The 24,312-nt window shown below is 41.6% G+C and overlaps 1 protein-coding gene across 1 annotated transcript in view; it reads left to right on the plus strand.

Annotated features, from left to right (window-relative positions):
- LOC128699365 (transmembrane and immunoglobulin domain-containing protein 1-like) overlaps positions 1 to 24,312 on the plus strand; it is a 152,323-nt gene that overhangs the window by 70,539 nt on the left and 57,472 nt on the right. The window contains exon 2 of the mRNA XM_053792037.2: positions 20,488 to 20,720. Within this exon, the coding sequence (XP_053648012.1) occupies positions 20,488 to 20,720 (233 nt within the window). The remainder of the gene's footprint in view (positions 1 to 20,487; positions 20,721 to 24,312) is intronic.

Consider the following 24,312-nt stretch of genomic DNA (forward strand, 5'->3'; position numbering starts at 1 on the left):
GGCTGCCGGGGTTTCCCTGAACCTTCATAAATTTACTTTGCTCACACTCCAACAGCACGTCATGTATTAAACCATTTGTCTCCATTCCCCCTGTCAAACACGCTCAATGCCTGCAAGTCCCCCCCTCCCCCAAAACCCCCCTTCCTCCCCCCAAACCTTTTCCTAGGCCACCCCTACCCCGCCTTCCCCACTACAGCATACACTTTTGAATGTTTTTTTGCTCCATTTTTCCCCAAAGTCCAACCACCTCAACAACCCCTCCTCAGCCCTTTGGACAACAGTTTTGGTAATCCCGCACCCCCTTTAATTTCCCAAACTACGATTCTCTGCATTATATTCACACCAAAATTGCCCCAGACATACTCCCACTGCCTCAGCCTTCTCCCCCCAACATTCATCCCCCCGCTTACACCCTTAAGACGTTGGTAAAACTATACCATACATTCCCCTTTTTGCCTCAAGGACAAAGTCCGCCTACAGCCCCCTAAGTGCACCCCCTCTTTTCCCTCATAAATTCTAGATTCACCCCCATTTTTCATAGACCCCCCGCGAAAATCCACTCCCAAATATCTGAATACTTATCCTCCATACCCCTTCCCCCCCAATCATTTCAATCTTTTATCCCCCTAACTTTTTTTATCCTCATAACCTTACTCTTTCCTGTATTCCCCTTTTAATTTTTTTTTTTTTACCCTACCAAATTCATCCCCCAACCTCAACTTTTTTAGAATCCCAAAAGGGACAGTGTCATAGCAAGACAGCTGTGAAACTCCCCTGTGTGTGATTCTTTATCTTTTTAAATCCCCCCAAAAAATATATATATATATATATATATATATATATATATATATATATATATATAAATATATATATATATATATATATATATATATATATATTATATATATATTATATATATATATATATATATATATATATATATATATATATATATATTATATATATTTAAAAGACAAACAATATAAGTAAAACTTGTATTTTTGGGAAAAAGAACCCTTTTTTCCGGGAAAAAGCAAAATTTTTGACCATAATTTCAAAATCATTCGAATCAAACAAAAATGATTTATTTTTTTTTTTTATTAAATTACTGTAAACTTATCAAAATATATTTTTTGGGTAAAGGGAAATTTAAAATTTAGATTGTTATAAAAAGGAAATTTCCGGTTTTTTAAGACAAAATCAGTAATTTTATATTAACATAAATGAAAAAAAGTATCTTTAAAAGTATACGAGAAATTTTGAAAGGACTTAATTTTAAATGAGTTCTTCTAAGTGACCAATTTTACCTTTTGGCACGACATTATCCGGCCCCTTCCCCTTTGCCTTCCGTGGAGTAGTTAATGGTTCGCCCGGGTGAAAACCCTTTATAGTGCAATCTCTTATGGGGAGGTGTAAGATTTAGATTAACCCTAAAAAGAAAAAAATATAAAATTGAAAGTGATTAAAAGAAAATATGAATGGTAGCCCGGGAAAGGACCGATCCAAGGAACATGCGCTCTGTAACTAGCTACAAGAAGGCAAGATAAATAAAAAGGAAAACGAAAAATTGAAAGGAGAATTATACGTAATATCTAAGCTAACCCCTTAAACAAATGTTAGGACCACAGTGGCAAGTGGCAAGAAATTATTTGGCTTCTGTGTAAACAAGAGTTGAGAGTCTGGGGTGACCGTTCTGCTTTATATTTGTGTATAAAAGGTAGAGGGGCTACAGTGCAGTTGTTTTGCAATTGATTTTTTTTTTTTTTTTTTTCTCTCTCCTTCCTTCCTCCTTTTACAGGGTTTAATTGGGGTCCCATTTGGGGTCCCTGCTTTTTTACAAGCTATTTACAGGTTTTGGGTTCTAACTTTTTGGAAAGCAAGGCTGTTACCAGCTCATTTGAAAGCATTTTTTTGTTATGAAAAATACAAGTAGGAAAAGGATGAATTGGGGCCATGTGTGGGCCAGCATTTTCATTTGATCACTGACTTTATCTCGTTGACATCATTTGCTGCAGAAAGTTTCCATCTAGTCATCCTGGGATTATGATCTCAGATGGGTGATTTCTGGAGAAGGTCAGCCAGAGTGAAGTTGCGCTTTCGCCCGTCAGTGGCATAAAAAGGCACGTTCCGAAGTGATCCAAGTGTTATTTTTTATAATATTGGCCTTGTACATAAAAGTAAAGGCCACATCCCCCCTTGTTTAACTCTGCTGAAATGACAGATCTATCCCCGGGTGGGGCAGGCGGAGATGAGACGTCTTGCTCTTTCTCTCTGTCAACGTCCCGATGAGAAGGGGGGAGGAAACCAAGAAAGTGGAGCAAATCAAGGTGGAGGTCTTTGCCTCGTAAGGGTCTTCAAACCCCTGTCAAGCAGATGCAAAAATACAGCGAAGGCTGTAAGCTTCCTGGCTGCCTTTTTTGCAAGATTTACAACTGGTTCTTCCTGGTTAGTTTGGGGTCAAATTTCACCCCAAGGATATCCTTTTTTCCCGGGGCCCAAAACCTCCCCTTCATCCTTTCTACTAAGCATTACCATCATGTTGCCTAGAGACGATCATCATTTGCGTTTTCTCAGGTGCAAATGTTACTTGCCATCTATTTCCCCAAGCTGATATAGCTCTCAGCTGGTGATTGATGTACTTAGAGCAGCTGGCATTTCTTCTCTTGGATAAGTGAATGTCAGTGTACAGTCTCTGCATATGCATGTGATTCTGGGATGAGATGAAGAAGGTCGTTTAAGTAGACATTCCATAACAATGGACCCAGCACGCTTCCTTGTGGAACTTTCCCCAATAGGGGGTATCTTGCTGATTCCGTTCCATTGAGAACTACACTTGAGATCTGCCATGAAGGTAATCTCTCTCCCCCCCCCTCTCTCTCTCTCCCTCCTCTCTCTCTCTCTCTCTCTCTCTCTCTCTCTCTCTCTCTCTCTCTCTCTCTCTCTCTCTCTCTCTCTCCTCCCCTTTTTCCCTCTTTTCTCCTCTCTTTCTCTCTCTCTCTCTCTCTCTCTCTCTCTCTCTCTCTCTCTCCTCCCCTCCTCCTCCCTCTCCCTCTCTCTCTCTCTCTCTTCTCTCTCTCTCTCTCTCTCTCTCTCTCTCTCTCTCTCTCCTCTCCCCCTCTCCTCCTTCCCCCTCTCCTCTCTCTCTCTCTCTCTCTCTCTCTCTCTCTCTCTCTCCCCTCTCCCCCTCTCCTCTCCTCTCTCCATCTCGTGAGGTTAGGGTTCAGGAGGGGCGTTTACTTCACATTCGAGATCAGTCTGACGGGTTCCACCATGACCCAGAGAAGGCAAGATTACCAATAAATTTCATCCTCAACAATCTCATTTTGCCAAGATATCTCTTTCCAATAGACTTCTCTAGTGATCCTGTCTCATTTGTCTTGGGGAGTCAATCTGATAACACCAGATGGCTTCCTCCTGAAAAATATCCCCTCTTCAAGACGAGTTATTGTAATGGAAGCCATGTTATGGTTTGTAGTCTTAGGGGGAGATGACTGTATGTATGCATGTATGTATATATAATATATAATATATATATATATATATATATATATATATATATATATATATATATATATATATATATATATATATATATATATATATATATATATATTTAATATATCAAAATAGGTGAAACGTCAGTTATCAAAAACTCATTTAAAATTAAGTCATTTCTAAAGTTTTTCTCTTATACGTTTAAAGATATATATTTTTTTCTTTTTGTTAATGTAAAAATTAATAATTTTGTACCAGAAGAACCTTAGAAAACTTGCCTAACCTTATTATAACAAGTGCAATTTAGTTTAGTCTAATCCATCTAAATATATTTTAGATACGTTTACAATAGTTTAATAAACAAACACAATGAAATATATTTTCTTCGTTATGTTCAGAATGATTTTTGCGAAATTATTGCGTACACAAATTTTCGCTTGCCTTATTCGGCAAGAAGAGCGTTGCTATTTAAGCTAAAATCGCAAGTTTTACCTATTCAGCACGACATATATATAATCTTCAATTATTGGTGGCTTAAGGAGAGAGTTAATTATTTAATCATGTGGATGTAGTGTGGTGGTTTAGACTGTAGTTGTTAGTTGAACTTTTTTGCAAGGTTTCGTGTCATTAAATTTTCGTTCAGTGGTTTACCTCCTTCACTACATATTTCTCTTCATATAATAAACATCTGTTCTCTTTATTCTCTCCATTGGTCTTATTACTGTTCATCTAAGTTAATTCTTTCAGTTATCAACAGAGAGGTCGAGAAAAAAACAGACGAAAAATAAAGTTCGAAGAGAATTTAAGACCAATCCGATAGAGATCTTCCAGGTATATAAGACTTAAGACTTGGAAAGAGACAGATCCTCTTAAATTAAACTCGGGACATTTTTGCTGAAAATGACGGAGAAATGTGCTCCATTCTGAGCAGTTCGTGTCAGTTTTTACACAACCGACTACTTGAATTCTGGAAATTATTAACAATAGTAGATGCAAATAAATTTATGTAAGCAAGTCTTCAGGACACGATTCAGTGGCTTCCACGAACTTGACAAATAGAAACTTGGTAAACTGCTTAATAAAGCATTGCAAACTGGTATCTTGCGCTGCTGAAGATAGTTCAGTGTGATCCTTCTTTACAAAATAAGGGTGGTGAGGTCATTAGCTTCAAATTACCATCCTATCTGCCTGAACTCATTAGTAGGCAAATTACTGGAATCGATCACAAGCTTTTCGAAGTCATCTTAAAATGTGAGCAATGAGTTTCAAGACTTTACATACGCGTTCAAACAGCTTTTTTCCCCACTGGATTTTGATTTTAAAGTAAGCCTTTGGGAAAGGGATTTCCCGCACATAAAACCGATACACAAAATAGTGGCCAAAGTAGCAGCATGATATTCAGAGAAGTTCCTGGCTGACCAAGAGACAAGAGTTTGAATGCATAAATAGAGAGATCAGCATGAAGAACAGTTATCAGTTAACAGTTCACTGGGTTTAAAGTTGAGGAGCAGCTCTGGGGTCCATGCTACTGAATTAATAATAATAATGTTTCTACAAGTACATGTACAGTGTATGCGGGCCTTTTGCTTTAGTATATAGAAAGCCCCTTGTTTCGACATTTCGGGCAAATTAAGTCAGTTTTTTTCCCCGGAGGGCCCCCAGTCGCTCCGGGTCTTATTTTGATGGGTAAAACTGGCCCACAAGTGTTTGGAAACATAATTCTTTGGATGAGAGAGAGAGGATGACGACAAAGTTAACGTCTTAGAATTTTTTTTGTGTACTAGCGATGGGCAACTGGATGACGAGAATAAAGAACTGCGATTTAAACAAGGTGGTGAAAATATCTAACTCAAAAGATTGGAATCAAATTTAACAAAGTCTGTATTCGAAATTGTATATTGAGAGGCGGTGGTTTGTCATAACAGTTATAAATTAATAGAAATAAAGCTGGCTGGCTGTGAAAATAGGTTAGATCGATACAGGAGTGAAAAAGACTGGATGAGAGTAGGGCCTGCCTGATGGAACAGTACGTGTGTTGTATTACTCATGTTGTATGCTGTATTGCTCTTTTTGTATGCTGTATTGCTCATTTTGTATGTTCATTTTGTATGTTGTATTGCTCATTTTGTATGGTTGTACAGCCTCTTTTTCCTGTTTCCTTTTAATACAGCTCCTTCCTTCCATACTATATGTACTTTCATTTACCCTCTTCCTAATTGAGTTTATCTTGAATTCATATAAATCTTTCCAAATTAAATCTTCTCATTGTTTCACTTTTTCTTCTTTTACCTTTCACACATCACCTCTTGACAATACCACTACGTGACACAACCAATAATAAATCCGGCACCAGCATCACCACCAAGTAACAACCACCACCAGCTGACACCACCACCAGCTGACACCACCACCCACCTGCCCTCAGCTTGGTGGGTGGGTATAACAGCTTATACACAGCTGCTGTCCATCTCTAACAAGCCTGGCTAATCCCAACCCTCAGACCCTTGTTGAATACCCCCCATTCTCCCCCCTTTTTCGCATGTATTCAAAAGGGTCACCCCTTGACCAGTTTCCCTCTTGCTTAAGTGGTCTCATCCTAGAAGGAAAGGGAATTTAGTTAGTCCGTGGGCGTGGTTTTAGGTTTATGTTTACCCCAACTGCGTATGTGGGGAGAGACAGAAAAAAATTTTCAAATATCGGCATGTGAATAAGATGTACTTGCTGTACTACGATGTTTAGTGAGGAAACATTGTGCTAATACAAAGCTTGTGTAGTGGTTCTGAGAGAGAGAAAAATCAGATGCAGTGGAACGGGGCTTCCATCGCATCTGATTGCAGTGTTTAGGTAAAAAGTCCAAAATGAAACTACATGTTCTTTCAAGAAACTCGTCAAGAGTGACATTAAGATCATCAGGGTCATAAGATCTAGGATGGAGACTTGAAAAAGTGAACAGATTCTTCTCTCTTAAGACACTGGCGCCTTGATGAACAGTCTAGAAGCTACTTAAAAAGGCTCTTTCTGCGAATGATTTCTCCCCAACAGCACAAGGCTCACTCAGTATAAAAGGGTCAGCGACAATTCGCAGGAACATACCCGAGCGGGATGTAAAAAGTACAAGCATATGACCAAGTTACTTGGGTACAGTAAATTTAATAGCTTTAAATGTTAATAAACAGAATTTAATTTCAATTCTTACCTTGACAGGGAGCTCATTCAAGTAGGGACTAGAGGGAACCCCAGTTGGGAGTGAAAATACCAGTCTAGCCGCACGATTCAGTGCAGACTGAAGTTTTAGTTCAACAAGTAGTTGGCATTTTGTTTCATTCACCTGATCCCAATTGTCTCCCCATGTTCATCAACTAAAATAAAGTTTCCCCCATAACCTCTCCATATTCTTCACACGGTTATATGTAATCCTGCTTTAAATTCAGGGTATTTTGAAGTTTTTATACCCTAAAAGTTCCTTAATTGTGAAGGGCGTTGATGTTCCTAGCCCAGTGTGTTAGCTGTGTTGTTTACTTGATTGATGAAGCTCCTGGAGTAAAACGTCTCCTCGATAAATATCCTAGTATATCATACGTATTATTTATAAAGCTCAGAATTTTAATGTGAGTAAAGTAGCCGTCTTCGTCACGGTATGCTTATTCAGGGAACTAATAATCTATCTCACAACTAGTATTCTGTTGTCTTGGTGAACGAGTCATTTCCTGGAACCGCCTGCGGGGTGATCCGTCACGCCCAACACACACTAACTAGACTTTTCACTCGAGGTGCAAGATTGGTTGTTATTACCTCAATCTTCAATCTTCGGACGTCGTCACCCTGGCTCTAGACTTAAAACCTTGTTGTTGTCCAGTGGTAACCTAGCCTTCTGTTTTGAATATATTTTATTTTTCATTGGGAATAAAAAAACTGGTCAATCAGCAAAAATCTTTTAAAAATAGGTCCTTTAAAAATTTTCTCTTATATTTTTAAAAGATATATTTTTCATTTGTTAATGTAAAAAAATAATTTTTCCCAAAAGAACCTTGAAAACTTAAAAAACCTTTTTATAAAAAACCAGTTTAATTTGTTAATCCACCAAAATAATTTTAATAATTTTTAAAAATTTTAATAAACACAATAATATTTACAAAAATTGATACAAAATTTTGCTTCCCTATTCGGAAGAAGGCGTTGCTTTTTAAGCAAAAAATCACAATTTTTCCCTATTCACCAACAAATATATATATATATATATATATATATATATATATATATATATATATATATATATATATATTATATATATATTTTAATAAATTTTTGATAAAAACGGGTGATTTTAAAATATGCAAAACAAACTGAAAAGTATAAAATTTCCCAAGGCTTTCTGACTACTCATTGTCAAAAAACTATCATTGTCTGGTTCCGACAATTTTTCAAACCCAAATACTTTTTTTGTTTTTAACATATATATATATTTTTTTTTTATTATCAAAATTCCCCCAAAGGAAATTGGCCCAAAAAAAACCCCATCATTCCCCCCATCACTGTCCCAGAGGGTGCTTTACACAGTTTTAAACCAACTTAAACCCCTCCTTCAGAGTGCAGGACTGTATTTCCCCATCTCAGGACTCAAGCCCGGGCCCTGCATTTTCCTAGTCCTTCAAAATGTTACTTTGCTCCCTCCAACAGCCTAAGTTTAAAACCTTTTTGTCTCCATTCCCCCTTCAAACACACTCCCCATGCCTGGGAAGTCGCCCCTCCAAAACCCCCTTTCCCCCCTCCTCCAGCCCTAGGCCGCCCCCACCCCCCTTCCTTCCTACAGACTGATACCTCTTGATCATTCTTTCCTCCATTTCTCTCATGTCGAAACCCCCTCAACAACCCCCTTCCTCAGCCCTCTGGAAAAATTTTTGGTAATCCGCACCTCCTCAAATTCCCAAACTCGATTCTCTCATTATTTCCCCCACACATTCCCCTCAGCAGCACTCCACCCTCAGCCTTCCCCCCTGCAACATTCATCCCCCCCTTTTAAAATATAAGGCGTTGGAAAAACTATCTCTCAACTTTCCCCCTCCCCCCAAAGGAAAAAGTTCTTTGTCTCCACAGACTCCAAAATTACCACTCCTCTTTTTCCCTCATCAATTCTATGATTCCTCATTTTTTCATAGACCACCCCCGCTGACGCCCACTCCCAAATATCTGAATACGTTCACCTCCTCCATACTCTCTCCCTCCAATCGATATTCAATCTTTCATCCCCCTAATCTTTTTTTTATCCCCCCAAACCCTTTCTTTTCCTGTATTCACCTTTAATTTTCTTTTTTTTTCCCCCCCAAATTCACCCACCAATCTCTGAAACTTCTCTTGAATCCCCCAAAGGCACAGTGTCATGAAAAGAGCAGCTGTGAAAACCCCCACTTTTTTTGTGATATATATATATATATATATATATATATATATATATATATATATATATATATATATATATATACCTCACTATCAAAGACCCACTCACCCACCAGACGAGGCTAGTTACGGCTACCCATTAGCGATCGAGAGGACTGACGTGAAAAATGGCCGAGACCGACACTAAAAAACGTAAAACAAAATTTATGAAAATCCCGGTAGGGAAGAGGGAGGGAGTGAGGGTGGAGGACGAGGACGAGGAGGTGGAGGATGAGGAGGAGGTGGTGGTAGTGGAGGATGACGATGAGTCTTTTTATAAGCAGAGAGAGAGAGAGAGAGAGAGAGAGAGAGAGAGAGGGGGGAAGGGGGGGGGGCGGGGGCTCTTTGAAAACGGGGCGGCGTTCGGGGGGCGGGTAGATGGGCTCATGACGTGATCCACTCAGGATACACTGGCGAATAGTCAGAATACAGTGGCTGGAATAATTCACGATATTCAGAAGCAACAAAGCTATGCAAAGATGTGAGGACAAGCTTGGAGAATTGTTAAAAAAAAAAATGCACTGTTCCCGTATAGGTCATAGAGGAGAACCTGGGACAGAGTCCGTGAGATCCTTTTACACAGAGATGCGAGAGCCATTGTCTTCAACTGTCTCCATAATGTCTCCTGATATGGAGTACCAAACAGGACTTTATACAACTGTTGCTGGAATTTCGAGTTTGGTTTTGGCCTCGTCGTCACTTTCTTGAACTCAACACCGTGACCAAAGATGATTCCATCCGTCACCACAGCCAAGGCCAAGCCCATGATGACACTCTTCAGGTCACTTGTTCTATCTAGGCTGGAATATTGCTGCACACTAACAGTACTTTTCAAGGCAGGTGAAATTGCTGACCTAGAAAATGTACAGAGAACTTTCACGGCGCGCATAACGGAGATAAAACACCTCAATTACTGGGGGGCGCTTGAGGTTCCAAACCTGTATTCCTGGAACGCAGGAGGAGAGATACATGATTAAAACCCCGGGAAAACCCTAGAGGGCTAGTACCGAACTTGCACTAGAAAATCACTCACTACGAAAGCAAAGACTTGGCAGACGATGCACCATCCCCCAATGAGAAGCAGGTGTCACTAGCACGTTAAGAGACCATACAATAAGTGTCAGCCCGAGACTGTTCAACTGCCTCCCAGCACACATAAGGGGATTCCCAAACAGACCCTGGCAGTCTTCAAGCTGGCACTGGACAAGCACCTAAAGTCAGTTCCTGATCAGCCGGGCTGTGGCTCGTACGTTGGTTTGCGTGCAGCCAGCAGCAACAGCCTGGTTGATCAGGCTCTGATCCACCAGGAGGCCTGGTCACAGACCGGGCCGCGGGGGCGTTGACCCCCGGCACTCTCTCCAGGTAAACTCCAGGTAAACATCCGACAAAGGTGATTCAATCCGTCACCGCACCCGACGAAGATGATTCCATCCATCACCGCACCCGACAAAGATGATTCCGTCCGTCACAACAGCCGACAAAAATGATTCCATCCGTCACCACAGCCGACAAAGGATTCGGGACGATGGTTCTTGACACGGAAGACTGTCCCTAAACCCCCGAGGTCTACAGGACGTAACACACCAACCACTTCCGACCTTGAAGTCCACAAACTTACTAAACCTTTTCTTTTCAAACCTAGATAGATATTCATGAAGATAAAGGAAGGCAAGAAACTGCTGTACTTCCTGCCCATTTGCTGATTTTTATCAACATTTCTACATGTCCTCACCTAGTTGTGTTTGGGGGTTGAGTCTCAGCTCCTGATCCCCGCCTCTCAAAACTTCAGACTGCGTAATTATCGAGTTCTGGCTTGGACACTTTCATAACCGCTTTTAAAACTGTGTATCGAATTTGCTTTAACCATTTCCTCACTTAGCTTATTTCGCTTATCACCTAGTGTCTTTAGCCTCCATCCGTGTTTTCCTTTTCGCCCTCCCTGTTTCCCCTGTGCCTCGTATTTCAGTCTATTATCTGCTCAGTCCAGTCCTCTTGAGTATCGTGTGTCGTAATTATGTTTCTTTAGATAAAAGGTCTGCCATACCGTACTTACCTAGCTGTGGTTGCAGGGGTCGAGTCACGGCTCCCCTGTGTGTGTGTGTAAATAGCAATTCAATTTTTATAAATGTGCTTGTCCATTTAAACAACAAAATGAGATGAGAAAATGCTTGCAAGATAGCTGGTCTTCCTGGACCCAATTTGGGTTTGTCTTCTTAAACACATTAAGCCACATATTAACCAACTTAGTGGCTGTGGCCTTAATGAAAGTAATAAACTCGGGTATAACACCGCCACCTGAACTGCCTTACACGCCTTTAGGTCTCCACCTCTGTGTTTGCTGCGTCTTAGTTTTGTGTCTGCTTGCTTTCTTATTTTTTATTTGCGTTGATCTTTGCGTTATTGATTGGTTTGCGTTTGTGCTAGTTTTTTGTTTGCGTTAGTTTTATTTGCGTTTTTAGTTTTGTTTTTATTGCGTTCTCCTATTATTTGGCTTCCCGTTTTTTTATTTTTTAATGTCCATACGTTTATGATTGTACAATTTCCTGTTACTGTTTCATTTTTTCATCATGTTTTTTCTTCTCAGTCCTCTTGCTCTCATTTATACTCATTGCATTTTGTCTTGCCTTTCCTGTGTTGTCGAGATCGCAGTCGGCAGCAGCAGCAACGACAGGGAGCTTCTCCCATGGTTGTAACACTGGCTCCAATGTTTACAGTTTTCTCACCGGGGAAACACTCGCCCTAATGTAACAGGCAGGCAGCTCCAGCTATGGTTCAGTAAGAGTGGTACTACTGAGGCTTAGTTTCGTGTTTCTCTCTCTCTCTCTCTCTCTCTCTCTCTCTCTCTCTCTCTCTCTCTCTCTCTCTCTCTCTCTCTCTCTCTCTCTCTCTCCACATTTACAAAACCGCTAACAAAGAAGCTGCGTTATCAGTGGAGCTCACTCTAGCCCTCTCAAACTGTTCTTTATTTTGCCTTAGTGCCCAAATTACTGTTGTATGTGTGCGGGTGTTTGATAAGACTTGCTCCTTCCCCCCCTCCCCAACACTGCGTGGACCCCTCTCTCTCCTCCCCAACACTCTTTGGACCCCACTCTCTCCTCCCCAACACAGCGTGGACCCCACCCTCTCTCCCACAGCATGGACCCCACCCTCTCTCCCACTGTGTGGACCCCACCCTCTCTCCCACAGCATGGACTCCACCCTTTCTCCCACAGCATGGACCCCACCCTCTCTCCCACAGCATGGACCCCACCCTCTCTCCCACAGCATGGACCCCACTCTCCCACAGCATGGACCCCACCTTCTCTCCCACAGCATGGACCACACCCTCTCACAGCATGGACCCCACCCTCCCACAGCATGGACCCCACTCTCCCACAGCATGGACCCCAGCCTCCCACAGCATGGACCCCACCCTCTCTCCCACAGCATGGACCCCACCCTCTCTCCCACAGCATGGACCCCACCCTCCCACAGCATGGACCCCACCCTCTCTCCCACAGCATGGACCCCACCCTCTCTCCCACAGCATGGACCCCACACCCTCTCCCACAGCACGGACCCCACCCTCTCTCCCACAACATGAACCTCATCCTCTCTCCCACAGCATGTACCCCACCCTCTCTCCCACAGCATGTACCCCACCCTCTCTCCCACAGCATGAACCCCACCCTCTCTCCCACAGCATAAACTCTACCACATAAACACTCCTTGCAATACTTCCCCCTCCTATTTTGCACTGGCATGGACGCCCGTCCAGCCCCGGGTACATACACCTTCCCTCCCTACTAACACCCTCTCTGAACTCCTGGGGAAAAGTGTCCTTCAGTAAATGTTCTGAAATATACACAAGTGTCACTTCCCACACACGAACACCCACTCCCAGCACACAAACACCCACTCCCAGCACACAAACACCCACTCCCAGCACACAAACACCCACTCCCAGCACACACACACCCACTCCCAGCACACACACACCCACTCCCAGCACACACACACCCACTCCCAGCACACACACACCCACTCCCGGCACACACACACCCACTCCCGGCACACACACACCCACTCCCAGCACACACACCCCCACTCCCAGCACACACACCCACTCCCAGCACACAGACACCCACTCCCAGCACACAGACACCCACTCCCAGCACACAGACACCCACTCCCAACCCAGACACCCACTCCCAACCCAGACACCCACTCCCAGCACACACACCCACTCCCAGCACACAGACACCCACTCCCAACCCAGACACCCACTCCCAACCCAGACACCCACTCCCAACCCAGACACCCACTCCCAACACATGCACAAACCCTCACTAAAATTGAAATTTAAGATCTACATAATTCAAGCTGTTTATAAACACTTCGGAATTACAACGAGGAGAAAAATTAAGCATTTATCATCTGTGTTGAAAATAGTATAAAACGCCGACAGTGTGTTATCTTTACTGTTGGAACGTTTCGCTCACACAGTAGACTTCTTCAGTCACATACTCATCCTTCCACACTGGGTTCTGGATTAGTGGTCAACAGTAATCCCATTGAATCACGTTGCAGCACGCTACAGCACGATACAACACACGACAACACGATACAGCACACTACAGCACGATACTACACACTACAGCACGATACAGCATACTACAGCACGACACAGCATACTACAGCACGACACAGCACGATACACGACGATACAGAAATATACCTAGTTGGACGAATCTTATTGTGGCTAGCTGGTCCAGTGGCTAACGCGACGGTCTGGAGTTTTGAGACTCTCTGATCGCGGGTTCTATCCCCGCCCATGGTATGGTTTGTTTGCAATCGTGTCATTACGATTTCGTGAGTCATACAGCACCATAAATAACTATCAGAATAAATCACAATACAGTACAAAAAAAATCACCATACAGCACCTTAAATAGCAATTCTGCACAGTATCACAATATAATAAATCACAATGCAGCACAATAAATCAAAATACAACACAAATCACAATATAGCGCAATAAATCACATCTCATGAAGATATATGAATCACACATCACCACAAATCACTATGCAAACCCATAAATCACACTACAGCACCACAGATCACAATGAAAAGTCGTAAAATCACACTACAATGCTACAACTCGCGATACAAATTCATAGATCACACTGCAGCGCCACAAATCACAATGATTTGCAAAGAGAGTAGATTACCTACGTGGTGAGGTTAAACAAACAAAAAAAACACCGTGTCACCATTGAACTAATATCATTGACAGAGGTCTCCTCTCTCTCTCTCTCTCTCTCTCTCTCTCTCTCTCTCTCTCTCTCTCTCTCTCTCTCTCTCTCTCTCTCTCTCTCTCTCTCTCTCTCTCTCTCTCTCTCTCTCACATAGCGAGAACTGTCAATCGCAAATATTGCTTTTTGTCGCCGTGACGCCGCTGTGATGCAGCATCAGACGTGTGATATTCCGGACTCGCGGGATCGAGCGCTGGCAATTACCGCCGCTACTTCGTCGGATATATGATGTGGGATGTTTTATCAGTGGACAGGAACCGTTCTGCTAGACATTATCATTTCTCCGCGATGCTGATAGGTTCAGGGAATGATGAATAAGGGATTTGCCATCAGGGGCGGAGTGACATGGCTGTGGCATCAAGCGCATGGAATAAGAGCTGTAGCATCAAGAGTTTAGCATCAGGGCCGTGACATCAGGGCTGTGATATAGCTGTGGCTTGTGTCGTGAGTCAGGTGTTGCTGTCCTCTACCACGGCGCTCCCACAACATTTCACCGTGGACTACCTGCTAACACTAATAATGAATACAACATGGAAATAGCCTTGTCAACAAAAATTGGTCGACTTTGGCAGGCAGAGAGCATGTCATTTAATCTGCCAGCAGGAAAAAGTTGGGCCATATATGTGAAAGAATGGCAAAAATTCATTTTAAGCGTTTAATTACAAAGTTGGAAACAAAGCCTTTCAGCTGAATCATCCGACAAATTGAAAAAAAAGTTAATTTTAAATCGCAATATCGAAAATACAGGTTCTGATATGATATTTCAGAGGCCACTAGATCGAAATGTTGTAATTTCTCTCCCGGCTTTCGAGCAAAATATTGTTGGTGATTGTTGGCGAAACGAGAGACCTCCATTACAGAAGGCCTGGTGTCGGCTTCACAATAACAAACAATTATTAAACTCATGGGGAGCGCTAAATCCATAGGTGGCTCTGATTCCTTGAATATAGAGCCCTTTTCTGTAACCAAGGGCAAGACAGAAAATAGTCCCCTTCGATAGAGGAGAAGTACCTTGATGACTTTGAAGTACCTGTTAGGGAATTGTAGTCCATTCCCTTATCTTGGCTCCCATTTGTCAGGCACAGTATGACCCCTGCAGGTTTAGTGCTTTCTCGTAATTATAATAATAATTACAAGGTTTCAGATAATGTTCTAAGCGGATAAATGTGTTTATTTCTGATTTCTGACTTATAATTAATATTTTTATTAATTATTAATTACTATTATTTATTTGTTTATTAGTTTATTGTTATTTAATGTTTATTAATTCAAGATACCATCCGTTGTATGACTCTGATGGGTTTAGTGCTTAGTTTTGTTTATATTAATAGATCCATCATCCTGTAGCTGCGGCCAGGTTGCCAAAATAGTTTTGGAGTAACATTAAAATTGTAAAATACAGATTAATATACGTATATCTATCATTGTATGATGTATTTCCATAAAAAAAAAAATCTTGTAGGTTGGCTTGGCCGACTCGCTTTATTTAGCATGAAACTTGTTCCACATGGATGTTAGTGGGAGGCTCTTCCTCCAAGGAGCTGGAGCATCTCAACTCTTCCAGTGGTCAAAACTGATCGTTTTCCATTCCTTAGTGTTTGACCCCTGCGTGTGTAGCGCTTCCCAGAGACTATGATAGTGATATTGATACAGAAATATAAAAGTGTTGTGGTAGGCTCTGTGTTTCCTCCTCAGTGGAAAAATTTCTTCATGAATATAAGATGATTATAAACAATGTGTGTTGCCAGAGCGAGCTCCGCCACTACGCTACTTAACATCTGCTCAACCTTTCTGTAATGCAGTCTCAGTAGCTGGGATGCTGCTGCTGCTGCTACTGATTCGGCGGCGGCTGCTGCGGCGGCTGCTGCTGCTGCTTCTGCTGCTGCTGCGCCTGCTGCTTCAGCTGCGGCGGCTGCTGCTGCTGCTGTGGGGGACAAGCACATGAACCACTATTCTAGCACACGGTGAACTCACTCACACTCTCACTCTCTCTCTCTCTCTCTCTCTCTCTCTCTCTCTCTCTCTCTCTCTCTCTCCCTCTCTCCCTCTCTCCCTCTCTCCCTCTCTCTCACACACACACACACACACACACACACACACACACACACACACACACACAGCACGGATTTATGGAAGGCAAATCCTGTGTCACAAACCTACTGGAGTTTCATGATAAAGTAACAGAAAGACACGAGAGAGAGGGGTGGGATCATTGCATCTTCTTGGACTGCAAGAAGGCCTTAGACACAGTTCCTCACAAGATATTAGTGCAGACGCTAGAGGATCAGGCGCATATAACAGGAAGGGCACTGCAATGGATCAGAGAATACCTGACAGGGAGGCAACATCGAGCCATGGTACGTGATGAGGTATCACAGTGGGCACCCGTGACGAGCGGGGTCCCACAGGGGTCGGTCCTAGGACCAGTACTATTTTTGGTACATGCGAATGACATGATGGAAGGGATAGACTCAGAAGTGTCCCTGTTCGCAGATGATGTGAAGTTAATGAGGAGAATTAAATCAGATGAGGACCAGGCAGGACTTCAGAGAAACCTGGACAGACTGGACACGTGGTTCAGAAACTGGCTACTTGAATTTAACCCCTCCAAATACAAAGTCATGAAGATCGGGGAAGGGCACAGAAGACTGCAGACGGAGTATAGGCTAGGTGTCCAAAGACTGCAAACCTCGCTCAAGGAGAAAGATCTTGGGGCGAGTATAACACCGAGTTCGTCTCCGGAAACACACATCAACCAGATAACTGCTGCAGCATATGGGCGCCTGGCAAACCTGAGAACAGCGTTCCGATACCTTAGTAAGGAATCGTTCTAGACACTGTACACCGTGTACGTCAGGTCCATACTGGAGTATGCAGCACCAGTTTGGAACCCACACTTGATTAAGCACGTCAAGAAATTAGAGAAAGTGCAAAGGTTTGCGACAAGGTTAGTTCCGGAGCTAAGGGAAATATCCTATGAAGAAAGGTTAAGGGAAATCGGCCTTACGACACTGGAGGACAGGAGGGTTAGGGAGACATGATAACGACATACAAAATACTGCGTGGAATAGACAAGGTGGACAAACAGGATGTTCCAGAGAGAGGGCACAGAAACAAGGGGTCACAATTGGAAGTTGAAGACCCAGATAAGTCAAAGGGATGTTAGGAAGTATTTATTTCTTCAGTCATAGAGTAGTCAGGAAGTGAAATAGCCTAGCAAGTGAGGTAATGGAGGCAGGAACCATACATATCTTTAAGATGAGGTATGATAAAGCTCATGGAGCAGGGAGAGAGAGGACCTAGTAGCACTCGGCGGGGCCAGGAGCTGAGTCTCGACCCCTGCAACCACAGTTAGGCGAGTACAATTAGGTGAGTACACACACACACACACACACACACACACACACACACACACACACACACACACACACACACACACACACACACACACACACACACACACACACACACACACACACACGCGCGCGCACAAACAAACACACGCATACAAAACAGGCCAAGTGTCTAGTCGACATGTGCCTAAGACAAAATGATAACTAACAAACACACACCTACACTCCTCCCTCTAGTACACCCCCCTAAACACACACACATGCAGACACAGGCGCGCGCGCGCGCACACACACACACACACACACACACACACATATACAAACACGCATACATACTGTATATTCAGAAGCATTATCATCAGTTTGGCTTCCGCTACATAATGGACAAGCAAGACAATGCTCGGCTTACAACCCCCCCACCATCACCTCCTGAGCTGAGTGAGAAATCAATATTCTGCTATCAGCATATATACAGTGGAGGAGACACCTCCCACCCACCTAAATGTTCAACCGATAACCCTGCTGGGAAATACCCCGAGAGTGTAAATAAACTGCTGTACCACTCTGGGTTTGTCTCAATATTACTGAGAATTCCATTTATACATTGCATTGGATTCAGCGTATATGTGTAGCGCTGGTTTTGGAGGAGTTAACCAATGTATACACTTGTCATATCTGTGACAGGAACGTATGATACTTGAATCGAGTTCAGGGAGATAGAAGCAGGTCCATGTACTTATGCTCGCTGTTCATATTGCTTATAGGCAAATTATGAATTGTGAGTGTTTATGTATGTTTATATATGTATATGTTTATATAAGTATGTATACGTTTATATATGTATGTCGTGCCGAATAGGTTAAACTTGCGATTTTGGTTTAAATAGCAACGTACCTCTTGCCGAATAAGGCAAACGAAAATTTGTATATGTAATAATTTCGTAAAAAATCATTCTGAACCTAACGAAAAAAATATATTTCATTTTGTTTGTTTATTATTAAATTATTGTAAACTTATCTAAAATGTATTTAGTTGGATTAGGCTAAATTAAATTACGCTTGTTAAAAAGGTTAGACAAGTTTTCTAAGGTTCTTTTGTTACAAAATTATTATTTTTTACATTAACATAAATGAAAAAAAATATATCTTTAAACGTATAAGAGAAAATTTTAGAAAGGACTTGATTTTAAACGAGTTCTTGCCAATTGACCAAGAGTTAATTAATATATATATATATATATATATATATATATATATATATATATATATATATATATATATATATATATATATATATAAATAACACAGCAAGCAAGCACACAAAGAATAATACATGTAGAAAGATGGAAGATATTTTTGCTGTAAACTAAGTAGAAAATATATTATGACTATATAGTTACGAGTGAAAAAAGTATATATAACAACAAGATAGCAGAGATCTACAATGTAAGAAATGTAATGATTCCCTTTAATAATAATGATAATTCTGAACATTACCTCATAAGCAGAGGCCTCAGTACTATGTTTGATCAGTGATGATTATAACTTTACACTGGCAAAATACTGAGTGTAATAGCTGAACATATTGCCCTTTATGATTTTCATCCTGGAATATTGAGCCTAGGAATTTTAATCAAAGAGCTGTGGCCCCTGAAATTTACGGCAGAATATTGATAGCTCTTAAATATCGCTACATATTCCTAGGTAATATTTCTCCCTCGATAAAGAACCGATTTATATTATATACAATAACCCCGTTTATTCCTTCACTGACAATTATGTTACACTAAACAGTGTTATGATTATTATTATTATTTATCAATATTACCTAGATGATTATTACTGTAATATGAATATATCCACTAATAATTATGCCTCCCTGTGTAATGTAAACGGAATTTATAGACTATGCTAATGAATAGATTGTATATATTAAAACGATTATGAATATATATGCACTAATGAGTAAATAATTAATATAACTGCACCTTGCAAAATATTGTGCCTATAAATTAAAAATTAATGTCAGACGTAACATACATACACACACACAAATATAATATATAATATATATATATATATATATATATATATATATATATATATATATATATATATATATATATATATATATATATATATATATATAAAATTATTTAATTGAATGGAGGTTCACATCATGAATGAGGTAAAATGAATTTTTTTCCTTAATGTGTGGAGCCAAAATAATTAACCCATATAATACTTTGCTCGTACGGTTAAATGACCCCACTATGGCCCCCTATAATATTGCTTTCGAGTTTGTGAACAAAAATTGTCTGGCTAAATTGTGTCCGTGTCAAACCTGTGTTACCCAGTCTGTGTCCAATGTAGCGTCCATACCTTGCTCTCTGTGTGTATCTTCATATATGGCTGTCTATATGTATTTCTGTATTCATGGCTAAACATATGTACCTCCATATAGCTCCACATATGGATCTCCATACAGCTCCACATATGGATCTCCATACACATGATCCCACATATAGCTCTGAGACTTTGCTAGAAATTAACTCTGGAACACCTCAAAACCACATTTAAAATACGCTTCACAAGGCCTTGTATTATAACAATTTTTTTTTTTTAAATGTCAGTGAAAGGCTGTTGATCCAGAGATTTAGAGGTACTCTTCCTCGAATGCACGGTGATTGCTTCCCATTCCCCAGGCACTGTGTGGCACTAAGTGTTTTAATGACACAGATTTAAGCATGTAAACATCAACAAGGGAGGAGTGAGTGTATTTACTTCATGGTGCCGGGTCCCTAATGGTCATAATAATGATTACACTTCTCTTTTTGAATAACCTCCATACATTGTTTTCTCTGATAACTTACCCTACTGGGATTAATTCTCGAATTAATCCATTTGCAGGCAAGGGTGAGGTGAGAGGAGAGAGCGGCGTGGTGGAGGGCTCACCCTCGTCAGGTGGAGGATGGGGAGAGTCTCAGCATCGTCGGGAGGACGAGGATGTGTGGGCGGCTGCCTTGACCCTCAACACTGCAGTGCCTCCTGACCTTCAGGTGCAGAACAACACAGAGATCCTGGCGCAGGTGGGAGGCGAGGCCACCTTCACCTGCTTCACCCATCACCTCTCCGATGAAATGGTGAGCTCCTCTGCGGAACTGTCAAGTCACTTTTGTAAGTCACTGAACCCATGAAGGTAATTCAACGCAAGTGGTAGAGGTTCGATCCCCCATACGCAAACTGAAGGTAATATTTTAAGTACCTCTTAAAAATAGGAATCTATAAGAGTTTTGCGCTATTATTAAATCTGCTAAATTTGCGCTAATATTAAATTCGAAAATAATCGAACTTAATGATATTGGTATATTACGGTAATTTATCCCGCCCTGCGATTAGAAGACTGAGGATCGAGCCCCAACTACTCCTCACTCTGAATGGCCCACATGTGTTAAGCACTTAGTACAAAACCTAATGTAAACTCGATACATGTATATTTTTAAGAAGGAATATGTATGTCAGTGACAGGCCTGGCGTGGGCTAGTAGGCCTTCTGAAGCATTATTCTTACGAACGATCACGTACAAACTCCGATATTTATGTTCAAATTAAAAGTCGCCAATATCTACGGTCCGTGGGAAATTGTACCTGGTCCGGTTTTATTAGGGTACAAAGTCGTATTCAGTTATTGTGTTTAACAGCAATATTTCAACGTTCAGTGGAACGTAAACAATAGAATAGATGCTGTCATCTGTCAGGAAAATAAATTTGAAAAAATAGGAGAAACGAATGTTGCAAATATACTCTCATACCCTCTCTCTCTCTCTCTCTCTCTCTCTCTCTCTCTCTCTCTCCCTCTCCCTCTCCCTCTCCCTCTCCCTCTCCCTCTCCCTCTATCCCTCTTCCCTCGCTTCCCCCTCCCTCCCCCCTTCTCCCTCTCCCCCTCTCTCTGTCTCTACCACGACCTGAAAGATATAGATAGCGTGAAATGCCAAGCATTGGGGGCAAGGAGTATAGATGGAAGCTAAATGCACAGAACTACAGGGATGTTAGGAAATATTAATTCAGCCTTACGGTGGTAAATAGGTTGAATGACATAGAGGAAGTAGTTCCGGGAGTTACCTTTGGTCACTTCCGGAGGCTACCGCCCCAGCGACCCGGTTGCAGACCCGGTCTCTTAATTGCTAGCCTAATCGATGAAGCTGTCAGTGCTCGCCGCCCGCAGTACAGCATATGCACCAGAACCCGGCTGATCAGGAACTGTTTTGAGGAATGTGTCGAGTTCCTTCTTCAAGACAGCTAGGGGTTTCCTGGTAATCACCTTTAGGCTTGACGGGAGGATCTTGAAGAGTCATGGTCCTTTAATACTCTTTGAATTTTCTGAGTGTTCTCATCGCTTCCCTGCCTTTCAGTGAAGGCATAATGCACCGTCTGCCCAGCCTCTTGTGTTCATTAGTAGTAATTTCGTTTCGGTGTGCAGGTTTGGATCCAGTCCCTTCATTATCTCCCAGATATAAATTGTGATATATATTTCTTTAATAGGAGATACGATAAAGCTTTTGAAGCCAAGAGAAAGTAGACCTAATAGCGACAAGCGAAGACGCAGGTCCAGGGAGCTCTCAATAGACCTCAAGTCGGACCGAAATAAACCATACCACGGGTGGGGTTTGAACCCGCTAGCTGGCCCAGTGGCTAACACGACGGTCTGGAGTTTTGAGACTCTCTGACCGCCGGTTCAAACCCCACCTGTGGTATAGTTTGTTTGCAATCGTGTCATTACGATTTCGTGAGTCACGTCTCGGATCGAAATGTCTTCATAAGCTTCTCTCTCCTGTGTGCGGGATATTTATTGTTTCGGTCGCGGTATTGTGCCTTTGTTCTTTATAGGCGTGTACACAAACATGCACGCGTGCATGCATGCCCACCGACCCATCCACTAACCAAGCAACCAACGTACACTCCAACTCCTCAGCACGCGCCAGCCACCAAACAGGTCCCTTGCCACCAATACTCGTAAAAGATTTCCCAGAAGAAAAATTAAAGCGGACAAAGCTGTTACCATAATTACCAACAAATGGAATTATTTTACCTGTATCTTCTTGATGTCCTTCCAGGTAATTACTCAGTTTCTCGCTCTTACCTTCGCTAAAAGAAAAAAAAATCTATAGCCATTAATGTATTAATCTATTGATTGCCGATAGTGAGAGTTCCTCGTTTAAATAATATTTCTGTTCTTCCCGCTTCGCTTTATTTCTCACTCTTACTTGGTTACCAGTGTTTCTGCTCTCTTGTTTATTTCTGTTTTTTTTTTTTTTTGTCAGTGATAATTTGCACCCTCAGCTTGACTGACTGCGAGAGTAGCCCACTACCACTCCTTGGATCGTACACTCAATGACCCATACGAGCTCAGAGCTTCATTTATATATAAGAATGTTGTATCTCTTTTTAATCTATTTCTGACTTATTTGTATCCATTTGGTTTTTTTTTTTTTACTCTAGGAATCTCTCTCTTTTACTTTCATCCCCAGAGGCTAACAAGCTCTTCCCAGCCCAGATAACTTTGACCTCCCGTGAGCTGGGAGATGAAGATCTAAGAGGACCTGACATGTTATTCTTTGGTCTCTGTCGTGTCTTGGCAGCAAAGTTAATGACACAGAGGGCCATAACAGTCAAATATATGAAGGGACATAAGAGTTGGAGGCTGGTGAGTGATCTAATGGACTATCCTTCTCGTCCTGACGACTTGTGGCGTCTCTTAATGGAGAGGTTTCAAAGTGCATTTAGTGCCATTCATATTTTTTGAGATGTCTTGCCTGGCGTTCGTGGTGGTGGTGGTGGTATGGGTGATAGTGGAGGTACTGGTATGATTGGTGTAGGCTGTAGTGATGGTGAAGAGGGATTACAGGGGTGGCTAGGATGATGATAGGGGCAGTGGGGGTGGTTAGTGATTGGATTGGTGATAGTGACGCTAGTTGTGATGTTGATAGTATGGGTAGTGTGGTGGTGGTGGTGGTGGTGGTATTTACGGGAATAGTGACTGATGATGTGGGTTTTATGGTGGTAGTGATGGAGGAGATAGTGGTGGTGATGGTGGTGGTGGAGATGGTGGTGGTGTTGGAGATGGTGGTGGTGGAGATGGTGGTGGGGATGATGATGATCGTGTTGGCAATGGCATGGAATAAGCGCAAGCATTATCTGATGCACCAATAAAAAGTTTACAATGAAAACAATAGCAACTTCAACAATAATATTAAAAACAATAGCAGTCAACAGTGACAGTATAAACAGTATCAACGACAATACATAAAATAGCTGTTTAAAAATAATACCAAAAACAATAACTACTTCAACAAAAGCAAAAACAGTAGAAAGACTGACTCGTAGATAATTTCAGAAAGGATAAAAATTTTCACAGAAATAATTGTATTGATACTAAAAAAAAGTATAAAAACCTAAAGTTAAAAAAAAATTCACAATCTATCTCCCCAAAAATATTTCTCCCCAAAACCAAAAAATACTGAACGATAGAAGAGAAAAAAAATATATTTTTTACGGAACTACAGAGGAGAAAAAAAGAAAAAGCCTTTAGTCTGTCTTGATTTTAGTGTCAAAAGGAGAGTTAGACATGCGTGTGGCCGAGGCATTTTCTTGCCTTTTTTTTTCTTTGACATTTGACTATTTTTGAGCAAAGAGAATATTAGTAGCAAAAAAACATGCTCCTAGGTTAGTTGATCTC

Source organism: Cherax quadricarinatus, chromosome 61 (assembly GCF_038502225.1).
Source record: "Cherax quadricarinatus isolate ZL_2023a chromosome 61, ASM3850222v1, whole genome shotgun sequence".
Lineage (NCBI taxonomy): Eukaryota > Metazoa > Arthropoda > Malacostraca > Decapoda > Parastacidae > Cherax > Cherax quadricarinatus.